The sequence below is a fragment of the Haliotis rubra genome, unplaced genomic scaffold (genome assembly GCF_003918875.1).
Source record: "Haliotis rubra isolate DU_JTF1 unplaced genomic scaffold, ASM391887v1 Scf284, whole genome shotgun sequence".
Classification (NCBI taxonomy): Eukaryota; Metazoa; Mollusca; class Gastropoda; order Lepetellida; family Haliotidae; genus Haliotis; species Haliotis rubra.
In genome coordinates, this window is record NW_025766936.1 from 255,949 (window position 1) to 271,919 (window position 15,971).

General features: G+C 42.8%; 1 protein-coding gene across 1 annotated transcript in view; it reads right to left on the reverse strand.

The window, feature by feature from the left end:
- Nucleotides 1–15,971, reverse strand: part of LOC124281439 (endothelin-converting enzyme homolog) — a 69,769-nt gene that overhangs the window by 15,180 nt on the left and 38,618 nt on the right. Inside the window, exons 6-8 of the mRNA XM_046717488.1 lie at nucleotides 15,525–15,644; nucleotides 13,729–13,848; nucleotides 9,830–10,595 (exon numbers count right to left, since the gene is read on the reverse strand). Of these exons, the coding sequence (XP_046573444.1) occupies nucleotides 9,830–10,595; nucleotides 13,729–13,848; nucleotides 15,525–15,644 (1,006 nt within the window). The remainder of the gene's footprint in view (nucleotides 1–9,829; nucleotides 10,596–13,728; nucleotides 13,849–15,524; nucleotides 15,645–15,971) is intronic.

The window sequence follows — 15,971 nt, forward strand, 5'->3', positions numbered from 1 at the left end:
GACAGTCACCAAAAATAACCTCCAGTCACATTTCTAGATGTCAATAGAAGTTAACCTCAAGTTTTCTTGTAATATCACCATAAACTACACACAGTGCCAGCTGAACGTGACGCTCGGAGAGCAAGATGTCCATTCCATGCAGCAGGCCACTCTCACAACCATGCTTTCCCCACGAACGACATAACCAGGAACTCGTGGAATGTCCTACTAGGTCACTTACTATTGAAACCTTTGTGAGGAACATTAACCAGAATGAAATGACTGACACAATGTGCGCGTGTACAAGTTGTGTGTTGTGGTAATGGTGATGCCGAACCGTACAGCCGGCGAGGAGGACGTTCATGCTGCATCCATCATCAAGGGATGTGAGTCCCAGCAACATTGTACGACCTGTACAAACGTGTACGGTTGATAAAAACTATGCCTTCACAGATTATCCTGATAATTTGTACAAGTATTTTGTGGCATGGTTCTATACTTCAGAATGATCTGGTGCCGCGTCAGGTTTGCTCAACGGGTGGTTATACACGGTTTCTCTCTTTAATCTTAGAGTGTATGCAAATACCGCCATATCTGTTTCATCCTATCTAAATAGACTACTTGAGGGGCTAACATTCTGCTTGGGTTTCCAAATGCTCTGCATGCAGACAAACATGTTACCGTGATATGTGCAGTCTAGACAGCGGCCATGCGATACAGGTACTTATGTACCAGACAGTGTTATCATTAAGTCATATCGAGCAAAAGAACTCGAGCTATGATTAACGTCGTCATTTAACGTCGTACGTAAGTTGAACTCCTGTTTACATCAGGTTGACGTAAAGCCGTACAGGTTTCCGTAAATCTAACCATGGGTCTTTATATGAGACGGACAATATAGGGGTTGAGAAACTGATGGATGGGTCACGTGATACTTGCGGAAGTGATGGATGAGTCACGTGATACGTGTTGAACTGAAGGCTGGGTCACGTGATATACGTTGAACTAATGGATGAGTCACACGTGGAACACGTGCATGATGTTAGATGGTTAAACTTTTAGCGACATGGTGGTAAGATTTATGCTGGGTGGTGAGGTTTATGTCTGGTGGCGCTGGGGTAAGGTTTATGTGTAGTGGCGTTGGGGTAAGGTTTATGTGTAGTGGCGTTGGGGTTTTTGTTTGGTGAGGTTTATGTGGTGGAGTTGAGTGGCGTTGGGGTAAGGTTTATGTTTGGTGACGTTTGGGTAAGGTTTATGTTTGGTGCCGGTGTGGTAAGGTTTTTGTTTGGTGACGTTGTGGAAAGGTTTATGTTTGGTGACCTGGTAGTCATGTTTGTGTTTGGCGACCTGGTAGTCGTGTTTATGTTTGGTGACCTGGTAGTCATGTTTATGTTTGGTGGCCTGGTAGTCATGTTGATGTTTTGGTGACATGGTAGTGAGATTTATGTTTGGTGACATGGTAGTGATGTTTATGTTTGGTGACCTGGTAGTCATGTTTATGTTTGGCGACCTGGTAGTAATGTTTATGTTTGGTGACCTTGTTTATGTTTGGTCCTGTTTTTATGTTTGGTGACCTGGTAGTCATGTTTATGTTTGGTGACCTGGTAGTAATGTTTATGTTTGGTGACCTGGTAGTCATGTTTATGTTTGGTGACCTGGTAGTCATGTTTATGTTTGGCGACCTGGTAGTCATGTTTATGTTTGGTGACCTGGTAGTCATGTTTATGTTTGGCGACCTGGTAGTCCTGTTTATGTTTGGTGACCTGGTAGTAATGTTTATGTTTTGGTGACATGGTAGTGAGCTTTATGTTTGGCGACCTGGTAGAAAGCTTTATGTTTGGTGACCTGGTTAGCTTTATGTTTGGTGACCTGGTAGTCATGTTTATGTTTGGTGACCTGCTAGTCATGTTGATGTTTTGGTGACATGGTAGTGAGCTGTATGTTTGGCGACCTGGTAGTGAGGTTTATGTTTGGTGACCTGGTAGTGAGCTGTATATTTGGCGACCTGGTAGTGAGGTTTATGTTTGGCGACCTGGTAGTGAGCTTTATGTTTGCTGGCCTGGTAGTGAGGATTATGTTTGGCGACCTGGTAGTGAGGTTTATGTTATGTTGATACTATAACTATTGACGGCTGAAATAGTGATGGTATTTATGCATGTACCGAAATAACAGCAGATGAAATATTGCTTGTCGATGTCCATTATATTTAAATTGTAAACAAAATACGTGATAATAATAATAATAATGTTAAAATTTGTATAGCGCCTGAATCCAAGGTTTGCCCTAAGGCGCTTGGTCGAATGCTCTGTGGAAAAGAACTGTTTTTAGTTCTTTTTTCAATGGAATGATGTCTGACAAGTGATACTGACTGCGAGCCATTTCAGTCCTGGAACATCACTGACTGCCAAGTACAGAGGCAGGGTCATAACACATACCTTCCTTACACGGGGTATGGTATGACACGGGGTATGGTATGACACGTTGTATGGTATGACACGTTGTATGGTATGACACGTTGTATTTGACACGTTGTATGGTATGACACGTTGTATGGCATGACACGTTGTATGGTATGACACGGTGTATGGTATGACAGAGAGTCGACTGCTCCGAAAACAACACTTTGACCACAGTTTTGTTTTGAGGAATAGAAAGAACCACAAGTTTTAACTTAATTTTACCAAACATGGTATTTCTAAATGAACGCATTCAAACAGTAAGAAATCAATTGTTACATAATATTCTACTTCCAAAATTAACTGATTTCTTGTTCGAAAGAGATTCGGTTAACACACAGTCAACTGATGAGAAACCGGATCCGCCATTTTAAAATCAAGGTATAATAACTTTTTGTCAAATTGTAAAATATGTTGTTACTAAGTCAATTGTCTACTAGCATTCACCCGCCCGGGCAATATGTCTGTGGATGAAGATGTCCCTGCGTTCATTCTTGTTGTAAGTAATAAGTTCAGCCTACAAGATTGGCCAGACTCTCGACAATAATCATATATCATTAAGTGACGAGACAACCTTAAATGGAATTGACCTCGAGAAGATTACCCAATGTCATCGTGTTCACACCTTCACCGGGAGCCGTTCACGGAATGAGCCATACAACACAAATTATGTCATTTAACATTACCGCGTATGTCCGTTAGGCTGTCATGCACGGGGGGCACACAGTCGCAACAGACAACACAGGAAAATAATATGTCTCTCACTACAAAAACTAGTTACTTATATATGTCACTTGTTTCACACTTTCGACCTACAACCAGGTGTACATCTATTCCCAGCCCCCTCAATTCACTTCCCCCACATCAACGTTGTGGGGAGCTCCCGTGGCTACAACGTTCGTGACTTCCTCCTATAAAAACTCAGCCTCAATCAATGCACATCTGAGGCCAGATTCCTCATATTGTTGGTATTTCAACCGTTTTTGCCTCATCACAAACGTTATTTCCAACTTAGACAGATAATCCATACTTCCTTGTACCACTTGTGTTTTTCGCTCGACAGCTACAAATGGCGGACATGCGAGTGAGCTCTAACGTCGGTCGAACACCGTAGACTAATGGACGCAGTCACGTGATGTATGTATGTGATATACCAGCATATCGTCACGACAATGTATGACAGACTGCCGCATGACGCTGTAGACAGCAGTATATCGTGTATAATGTGGCAGGTGCAACGTGCAGACTGATTAACATCATGTGGGTCAAGGTGGTTGTGAGGTGCAGACAGCAGTATATCAGGTGTATCACGGTGGTTGTGAGGTGCAGACAGCAGTATATCAGGTGTATCACGGTGGTTGTGAAGTGCACACAGCAGTATATCAGGTGTATCACGGTGGTTGTGAGGTGCAGACAGCAGTATATCAGCTGTATCACGGTGGTTGTGAGGTGCAGACAGCAGTATATCAGGTGTATCACGGTGGTTGTAAGGTGCACACAGCAGTATATCAGGTGTATCACGGTGGTTGTGTGAGGTGCACACAGCATATCAGGTGTATCACGGTGGTATCACGGTGGTTGTGAGGTGCAGACAGCAGTATATCAGGTGTATCACGGTGGTTGTGAGGTGCAGACAGCAGTATATCAGGTGTATCACGGTGGTTGTGAGGTGCACACAGCAGTATATCAGGTGTATCACGGTGGTTGTGAGGTGCACACAGCAGTATATCAGGTGTATCACGGTGGTTGTTGTGCACACAGCAGTGCACACAGCAGTATATCAGGTGTATCACGGTGGTTGTAAGGTGCAGACAGCAGTATATCAGGTGGTATATCAGGTGTATCACGGTGGTTGTGAGGTGCAGACAGCAGTATATCAGGTGTATCACGGTGGTTGTGAGGTGCAGACAGCAGTATATCAGGTGTATCACGGTGGTTGTGAGGTGCAGACATCAGTATATCAGGTGTATCACGGTGGTTGTGAGGTGCAGACAGCAGTATATCAGGTGTATCACGGTGGTTGTGAGGTGCACACAGCAGTATATCAGGTGTATCACGGTGGTTGTGAGGTGCAGACAGCAGTATATCAGGTGTATCACGGTGGTTGTGAGGTGCACACAGCAGTATATCAGGTGTATCACGGTGGTTGTGAGGTGCACACAGCAGTATATCAGGTGTATCAAGGTGGTTGTGAGGTGCACACAGCAGTATATCAGGTGTATCACGGTGGTTGTGAGGTGCAGACAGCAGTATATCAGCTGTATCACGGTGGTTGTAAGGTGCAGACAGCATTATATCACATGTAAACGTTTTATTTAGCAAATAGAATAATCATTGATGTTATATGTCATCATTGTTTCCAACATTTAGGCGTTTTAAATTGACTGCATATCTTCTAACGTGTATGTATCTGGGACACTAGAGGCTCTAATATAACGCCTGAACGATAGAAAAAGTCGGTTGACACGTGACACTCAGATGCTTGATCGTCAGCGATGACGCTGGTCACAGCTGTAGCAGGGCAAGACGCCGACCCTAATGTCTTGTTAAGGAGACGGTGCGAATAGAAAAATGATTTTTTAACAGCTTTTCGTTTTCTCTTAATGTGATTTCATAGTTTCTCAACCAATTCTGAATCCAAGGCTGAGACAAACCATCCCCTTTCAATGTGATATAAAAAGGTAGGGACATGTTAGAACATATAGAGAGTGATATAAAAAGGTAGGGGCATGTTAGAACATATAAGGTGTGATATAAAAAGGTAGGGACATGTTAGAACATATAGAGAGTGATATAAAAAGGTAGGGACATGTTAGAACATATAGAGAGTGATATAAAAACGTAGGGACATGTTAGAACGTATAGGGAGTGATATAAAAAGGTAGGGACATGTAAAAACATACAGAGAGTGATATACAAAGGTAGGGACGTGTTAGAACATTTAGGGAGTGATATAAAAACGTAGGGACATGTTAGAACATATAGAGAGTGATATAAAAAGGTAGGGACATGTTAGAACATAGAGGGAGTGATATAATAAGGTAGGGACATGTTAGAACACATAGGGAGTGATATAAAAAGGTAGGGACATGTTAGAACATATAGAGAGTGATATAAAAAGGTAGGGACATGTTAGAACATATAGAGAGTGATATAAAAACGTAGGGACATGTTAGAACGTATAGGGAGTGATATAAAAAGGTAGGGACATGTTAGAACATATAGAGAGTGATATACAAAGGTAGGGACGTGTTAGAACATATAGGGAGTGACATGAAAAGTAGGGACATGTTAGAACATATAGAGAGTGATATAAAAAGGTAGGGACATGTTAGAACATTTAGGGAGTGACATAAAAAGTAGGGACATGTTAGAACATATAGGGAGTGATATTCAAAGGTAGGGACGTGTTAGAACATATAGGGAGTGATATAAAAAGGTAGGGACGTGTTAGAACATATAGGGAGTGACATGAAAAGTAGGGACGTGTTAGAACATATAGAGAGTGATATAAAAAGGTAGGGACATGTTAGAACATTTAGGGAGTGATATAAAAAGTAGGGACATGTTAGAACATATAGGGAGTGACATAAAAAGTAGGGACATGTTAGAACATATAGGGAGTGACATAAAAAGTAGGGACGTGTTAGAACATATAGGGAGTGACATAAAAAGTAGGGACATGTTAGAACATATAGGGAGTGATATTCAAAGGTAGGGACATGTTAGAACATATAGGGAGTGACATAAAAAGGTAGGGACATGTTAGAACATTTAGGGAGTGATATAAAAAGTAGGGACATGTTAGAACATATAGGGAGTGACATAAAAAGTAGGGACATGTTAGAACATATAGGGAGTGACATAAAAAGTAGGGACATGTTAGAACATATAGGGAGTGATATTCAAAGGTAGGGACATGTTAGAACATATAGAGAGTGATATAAAAAGGTAGGGACATGTTAGAACATATAGGGAGTGATATAAAAAGGTAGGGACATGTTAGAACATTTAGGGAGTGATATAAAAAGTAGGGACATGTTAGAACATATAGGGAGTGACATAAAAAGTAGGGACATGTTAGAACATATAGGGAGTGATATAAAAAGTAGGGACGTGTTAGAACATATAGGGAGTGATATAAAAAGGTAGGGACATGTTAGAACATATAGGGAGTGATATAAAAAGGTAGGGACATGTTAGAACATTTAGGGAGTGATATAAAAAGTAGGGACATGTTAGAACATATAGGGAGTGACATAAAAAGAAGGGACATGTTAGAACATATAGGGAGTGATATAAAAAGTAGGGACGTGTTAGAACATATAGGGAGTGACATAAAAAGTAGGGACGTGTTAGAACATATAGAGAGTGATATAAAAAGGTAGGGACATGTTAGAACATATAGGGAGTGATATAAAAAGGTAGGGACATGTTAGAACATTTAGGGAGTGATATAAAAAGTAGGGACATGTTAGAACATATAGGGAGTGACATAAAAAGTAGGGACATGTTAGAACATATAGGGAGTGATATAAAAAGTAGGGACGTGTTAGAACATATAGGGAGTGACATAAAAAGTAGGGACATGTTAGAACATATAGGGAGTGATATAAAAAGTAGGGACGTGTTAGAACATATAGAGAGTGATATAAAAACGTAGGGACATGTTAGAACGTATAGGGAGTGATATAAAAAGGTAGGGACATGTAAAAACATACAGAGAGTGATATACAAAGGTAGGGACGTGTTAGAACATTTAGGGAGTGATATAAAAACGTAGGGACATGTTAGAACATATAGAGAGTGATATAAAAAGGTAGGGACATGTTAGAACATAGAGGGAGTGATATAATAAGGTAGGGACATGTTAGAACACATAGGGAGTGATATAAAAAGGTAGGGACATGTTAGAACATATAGAGAGTGATATTCAAAGGTAGGGACATGTTAGAACATATAGAGAGTGATATAAAAACGTAGGGACATGTTAGAACGTATAGGGAGTGATATAAAAAGGTAGGGACATGTTAGAACATATAGAGAGTGATATACAAAGGTAGGGACGTGTTAGAACATATAGGGAGTGACATGAAAAGTAGGGACATGTTAGAACATATAGGGAATGATATTCAAAGGTAGGGACGTGTTAGAACATATAGGGAGTGATATAAAAAGGTAGGGACGTGTTAGAACATATAGGGAGTGACATGAAAAGTAGGGACATGTTAGAACATATAGAGAGTGATATAAAAAGGTAGGGACATGTTAGAACATTTAGGGAGTGATATAAAAAGTAGGGACATGTTAGAACATATAGGGAGTGACATAAAAAGTAGGGACATGTTAGAACATATAGGGAGTGATATAAAAAGTAGGGACGTGTTAGAACATATAGGGAGTGACATAAAAAGTAGGGACATGTTAGAACATATAGGGAGTGATATTCAAAGGTAGGGACATGTTAGAACATATAGGGAGTGACATAAAAAGGTAGGGACATGTTAGAACATTTAGGGAGTGATATAAAAAGTAGGGACATGTTAGAACATATAGGGAGTGACATAAAAAGTAGGGACATGTTAGAACATATAGGGAGTGACATAAAAAGTAGGGACATGTTAGAACATATAGGGAGTGACATAAAAAGTAGGGACATGTTAGAACATATAGGGAGTGACATAAAAAGTAGGGACATGTTAGAACATATAGGGAGTGATATTCAAAGGTAGGGACATGTTAGAACATATAGAGAGTGATATAAAAAGGTAGGGACATGTTAGAACATATAGGGAGTGATATAAAAAGGTAGGGACATGTTAGAACATTTAGGGAGTGATATAAAAGTAGGGACGTGTTAGAACATATAGGGAGTGACATAAAAGTAGGGACATGTTAGAACATATAGGAATTGATATAAAAAGTAGGGACGTGTTAGAACATATAGGGAGTGATATAAAAGGTAGGGACATGTTAGAACATATAGGGAGTGATATAAAAAGGTAGGGACATGTTAGAACATTTAGGGAGTGATATAAAAGTAGTAGGGACATGTTAGAACATATAGGGAGTGACATAAAAGTAGGGACATGTTAGAACATATAGGGAGTGATATAAAAAGTAGGGACGTGTTAGAACATATAGGGAGTGACATAAAAAGTAGGGACATGTTAGAACATATAGGGAGTGATATAAAAAGGTAGGGACATGTTAGAACATATAGGGAGTGACATAAAAAGTAGGGACGTGTTAGAACATATAGAGAGTGATATAAAAAGGTAGGGACATGTTAGAACATATAGGGAGTGATATAAAAAGGTAGGGACATGTTAGAACATTTAGGGAGTGATATAAAAAGTAGGGACATGTTAGAACATATAGGGAGTGACATAAAAGGTAGGGACATGTTAGAACATATAGGGAGTGATATAAAAAGTAGGGACGTGTTAGAACATATAGGGAGTGACATAAAAAGTAGGGACATGTTAGAACATATAGGGAGTGATATAAAAAGTAGGGACGTGTTAGAACATATAGGGAGTGACATAAAAAGTAGGGACATGTTAGAACATATAGGGAGTGATATTCAAAGGTAGGGACATGTTAGAACATATAGAGAGTGATATAAAAAGGTAGGGACATGTTAGAACATTTAGGGAGTGATATAAAAAGTAGGGACATGTTAGAACATTTAGGGAGTGATATAAAAAGTAGGGACATGTTAGAACATATAGGGAGTGATATAAAAAGTAGGGACGTGTTAGAACATATAGGGAGTGACATAAAAAGTAGGGACATGTTAGAGCATATAGGGAGTGATATTCAAAGGTAGGGACATGTTAGAACATATAGGGAGTGATATTCAAAGGTAGGGACATGTTAGAACATATAGGGAGTGATATAAAATGGTAGGGACATACAGGAACATATACAAACACACAGGGACAGGTAGGGACAGAAATGAATAGGTAGGGACACACAGGAACAGATGTAAACAAGTTGGACACACAGGAACAGAAGTAAACAAGTAGGGACACACAGGAACAGATGTAAACAAGTTGGACACACAGGAACAGAGGTAAACAAGTAGGGACACACAGGAACAGATGTAAACAAGTTGGACACACAGGAACAGATGTAAACAAGTAGGGACACACAGGAACAGATGTAAACAAGTTGGACACACAGGAACAGATGTAAACAAGTAGGGACAAACAGGAACAGATGTAAACAAGTAGGGACACACAATGTAATAGCATGCAACATCCTTTCGGTGCAACAGATGGCGATAGGTCAGCGAGAACATATGACAGACTCCCTGCCAACACACATTCATACAGGTAGGTGAGGGTTGTCGCCTCCAGCAGAAAGGAGCAGATGTAAATGTGACCTACCCTTGCATCCCGCCAGCACCCCCAGGACGCTGGGGATGACGGGGTTGTACGGCCGATGCGCCTCCCCCTGCATGTACCGCAGCGTCCTCAGCTTGATCAGCCCAATAAAGTTGGACAGGTACGACTGATGTGACTGGTGCTGATACTGGTCGAGGCGGACATCACTCTCCCGCAGCGGCAGCACGCTCAGCCACTCGCGCGACACACTCGACACAGTCTCGTTGGCAATCTTATATGTCTCATCTGAAGTTATTCCAAACAAGATGGATAATGTTTCGGACAAGGATCTTTTCAGATTGAAGAACACAGTCTCCATGGTGTACTGGGCGTGACTGAACCGTGACGGGGTCGTCTCACATAGCAAGGAGTTGGGAAGAAGCTGCGTGATTGTGTGAACACACTGTTCTTCTACTGTTCCTGCTTCCTGACCATATCGCCCGAACACCCTCAGCTGCCGCCGTAAGGAGGTGGACTTGGGGAGCAGAGAGAACACCTTGGTGTTGAAAAGAGTGTGGATGAGGATGTAGCGCTTGAGGACGTAAGAGGGGGTGTTGGCGAGCAGCTCCTGCACGGCTGCACTCAGGTGGATGTGGCACACGGTGACGGAGGTGATGTCAATGCCACCAAGTACCCGGATCAAGAAGTCCGACCACGTGATCTGGTACCCTCCAAAATTGGTGTTCAGTGTGTGGATAGGAGACTTGTGGCCTTTCCAGCAGGCTCTGACGTCATCCTCCGTCCAGTCGATGTCGTCGTCGTATAACACCTGCAACGACGTCAAAGGTTCATACTCGGAAAATCAGATCACACAGGCTGTCATTATAATTGCTCACAATACGCAGACGCAATCCACATATAGACCAGACAAAATACACATATCCTGACATTACATTCGATGCACACACGCACGCATGCATGCATGCGCTGACACAACCGGTACTCACAATCACACATACAATGTCAAAACACAAAGACATAATGCACTTTGTAGTCAGTCTAAACAGTCAGGGCACATATAGACACTTGGAACACACATACGGTCACAGACACACATAGACACAGTCAGGACACACACTTACACACAACGAAACCTCACAGACAGTCAGGACACACACATACACACAACGAAACCTCACATACAGTCAGGACACACACAAACATACAACACAACCTCACAGACACAGTCAGGACACACACATACACACAACAAAACCTCACATACAGTCAGGACACACACATACACACAACGAAACCTCACAGACAGTCAGGACACACACATACACACAACGAAACCTCACAGACAGTCAGGACACACACTTACACACAACGAAACCTCACAGACAGTCAGGACACACACATACACACAACAAAACCTCACATACAGTCAGGACACACACATACACACAACAAAACCTCACAGACAGTCAGGACACACACATACACACAACGAAACCTCACAGACAGTCAGGACACACACTTACACACAACAAAACCTCACAGACAGTCAGGACACACACATACACACAACGAAACCTCACAGACAGTCAGGACACACACATACATACAACACAACCTCACAGACACAGTCAGGACACACACATACACACAACAAAACCTCACATACAGTCAGGACACACACTTACACACAACAAAACCTCACATACAGTCAGGACACACACTTACACACAACAAAACCTCACATACAGTCAGGACACACACTTACACACAACAAAACCTCACATACAGTCAGGACACACAACCACACAACAGGACACACTCACATACAGTCAGGACACACATACACACACACACATACACACACAACACACAACAGAACCTCACATACAGTCAGGACACACACTTACACACAACGAAACCTCACAGACAGTCAGGACACACACTTACACACACATACAGTCAGGACACACACTTACACACAACAAAACCTCACAGACAGTCAGGACACACACATACACACAACGAAACCTCACAGACAGTCAGGACACACACACATACATACAACGAAACCTCACAGACAGTCAGGACACACACATACACACAACGAAACCTCACAGACAGTCAGGACACACACATACACACAACGAAACCTCACAGAGACAGTCAGGACACACACATACACACAACAAAACCTCACATACAGTCAGGACACACACTTACACACAACAAAACCTCACATACAGTCAGGACACACACTTACACACAACAAAACCTCACATACAGTCAGGACACACACTTACACACAACAAAACCTCACATACAGTCAGGACACACACTTACACACAACAAAACCTCACATACAGTCAGGACACACACTTACACACAACAAAACCTCACATACAGTCAGGACACACACTTACACACAACAAAACCTCACATACAGTCAGGACACACACATACACACAACAAAACCTCACAGACAGTCAGGACACACACATACACACAACGAAACCTCACAGACAGTCAGGACACACACATACACACAACGAAACCTCACAGACAGTCAGGACACACATACATACAACGAAACCTCACAGACAGTCAGGACACACACATACACACAACGAAACCTCACATACAGTCAGGACACACACTTACACACAACAAAACCTCACATACAGTCAGGACACACACTTACACACAACAAAACCTCACATACAGTCAGGACACACACTTACACACAACAAAACCTCACATACAGTCAGGACACACACTTACACACAACAAAACCTCACATACAGTCAGTACACACACTTACACACAACAAAACCTCACATACAGTCAGGACACACACATACACACAACGAAACCTCACAGAGAGTCAGGACACACTGTCACATACCGATCCAGACACACAGATACAGCCAGGGAAACACACACACTCACACCACGAAGACACACTGCAATGTCAGATATCAACATGGACCTGGCCCCCAACAGACTGCAGCTTCCCGTGTACGCACCACACACCAGACCCATGTTCTACACCCTGACAACTCCAGATCTGGACGATCCAGTGTGGGGAACCTAGTGGACCTGGATACATACCAGATCATCTCACGGACATAGCTGAACAATGTAACAGTCGAAAACAGATCTGACAATGTTTGTTTGCCAACGACAAGATATTTGTTCGATAAAATGATATTGCATTTACACAATGAAATGAGAGTGAGTTTAATCGCGGGAGGCAAAATGGATTATTGTTGGTTTTATAGTCTTGCCTGTCGAAACGTTTGTAAATTGGCCATTTGAAGGGGAGATGTACGTCACACGAGCCGAAATGCAATTGCAACAGAGATGGGAGCTCGTGAACAGCCCAACCCCTGGTCTGCAATTGTCATCAATCTTTATACAGTGAGACACGGCAATCCGAGTTATGTTTTAGTTAAATAACCCCATGCTCACTTGTCCCCGAGGCCGCGACCCGCCAGGGGGGTATCGGAACACGGACCAAATGTGTTGACACCGGGGTTACGCGGGGTTAGTCTTCAAGTGATGGAGATTAATCACTGGGTATCATTACTGGTCCCCGCGGACTTCACGGCCCGCGAGATCCACTGTCATATACTGGCATCGATCATCGCAAAGGGAGAGAACTCTCATCGCGTCAGTCCCAATACCCTAACTTGGTTACTATGAAAGGGTTTTTGAGTTGTTATCTAGTTTCAGGAAATGCGCTCCCCGTCAGTGCCAATAAAAACAGTATTGATTGATGAGTCGATGCCAAGAAATGAATATTAAACCTACAGAAAGAATATCTTTGATAGATTGCTTGTCAAATGAGTGTTTAGTCATAAGCTTCTGAAGCTGAAACACTGTTAGTGTCGTATTAGCGGCGCGCTGACATGCCAGCAATGACACCCTGGAGCGTTGCCTACCTTGTGGAGTTCCAGCTGGAAGTAAAACACCTCCTCCACGGCCACCCTGGCGGCGCCATCTCCACGACTGCCCGTCAACATCGACACCACCGACCACAGTAGAGTCTTGAAAGCGCTCAGCTTCTTGCAAAAACAGAAATCACATTAACAGAAAAAATCTACTGTATCACAAGAGGAAGGGGGCACTGTCTGTGTCGATAACGGTACCTCGTCTAGTCCTGGGCGCTTGATCACACATATCAATTAAACTGTTACCCAGAGGCACAGCCAGGACAACTGATATCTTGGATTTTTTCTCTGATTTAATTGTTTGCTTATGTTTACTGCAGAAACAGTGAACACAACTACCCCCGGGACTATAGACTGGAACACAACTACCCCCGGGACTATAGACAGGAACACAACTACCCCCGGGACTATAGACTGGAACACAACTACCCCCGGGACTAAAGACTGGAACACAACTACCCCCGGGACTAAAGACTGGAACACAACTACACCCGGGACTATAGACTGGAACACAACTACCCCCGGGACTATAGACTGGAACACAACTACCCACGGGACTATAGGCTGGAACACAACTACCCCGGGACTATAGGCTGGAACACAACTACCCCCGAGACTATAGGCTGGAACACAACTACCCCCGAGACTATAGACTGGAACACAACTCCCCCCGGGACTATAGGCTGGAACACAACTACCCCCGGGACTATAGACTGGAACACAACTACCCCCAGGACTATAGACTGGAACACAACTACCCTCGGGACTATAGACTGGAACACAACTCCCCCCGGGACTATAGGCTGGAACACAACTACCCCCGGGACTATAGGCTGGAACACAACTACCCCCGGGACTATAGACTGGAACACAACTACCCCCGGGACTATAGACTGGAACACAACTACCCCCGGGACTATAGACTGGAACACAACTACCCCCGGGACTATAGACTGGAACACAACTACCCCGGGACTATAGACTGGAACACAACTACCCTCGGGACTATAGACTGGAACACAACTACCCTCGGGACTATAGACTGGAACACAACTACCCTCGGGACTATTGACTGGAACACAACTACCCTCGGGACTATAGACTGGAACACAACTACCCCCGGGACTATAGACTGGAACACAACTACCCCCGGGACTATAGACTGGAACACAACTACCCCCGGAACTATAGACTGGAACACAACTACCCCGGGACTATAGACTGGAACACAACTACCCCCGGGACTATAGGCTGGAACACAACTACCCCCGGAACTATAGACTGGAACACAACTACCCTCGGGACTATAGACTGGAACACAACTACCCCCGGGACTATAGACTGGAACACAACTACCCCCGGGACTATAGACTGGAACACAACTACCCTCGGGACTATAGACTGGAACACAACTACCCCCGGGACTATAGACTGGAAACATATCATGTGACATGTAGGTCTTGGTACGTCAGGTTTTACATGGTGTTACTTTATAAGAGAGTTTGCCATGATTTAAGTATCCTATGTGTACGGACCAAACATACACATATATTGTAATGTCTTCTTTCTATTAATCTTTTAAGCATGCGCTAAAGCTGGTTTTGCGTTTGTATTCCCTATGGACTCCATCCATATATTGTGGTTGAAATAATTACATATATACGTTTAAGTATAAACATACCAAAAACATATGTTTCCCATAGGTCATCTTACATATCTGATTAAAACACACAAAAACATCTACTTGAAACATATTGAAAGTGTTTTAGAAGTAAAAGTCCATGTACCTTGCTCTTCTGAGAATATCTTGGTATGAAGTCGCTCGGTCTAAGAAACTGAAAACTACCAACATCGTCGTTTAGGCCCCGCAGGAGATGCAGCATGTGGTCGGAGTAGCGGTTGATAAGCTGCAAGAACAATCATACACAGGCTTATACATCATTTCAAAAGTGGGTTTCTATTTAGGTCTTATTGTAATCAGATCAGTGCGTTCCACTGTCTGATCAGCAAATATTAATTACACACCAACACGCCATTAGCAGGGATATAATGTCCAGTGATCATCATGGATGGGCTGTGGTCAGCTGGACAATACGCTGTCAGAGATAAGCTGCTCGGTGCCTTCACTCAGAATTCTTTACTGATCAATTACAAGATGTAATAAATTTGCTTCAAGAGACAATATTAAGAGATTGGTAGTCCTCTAGTAAGAGGTAATGGTCCATGATGGTGAC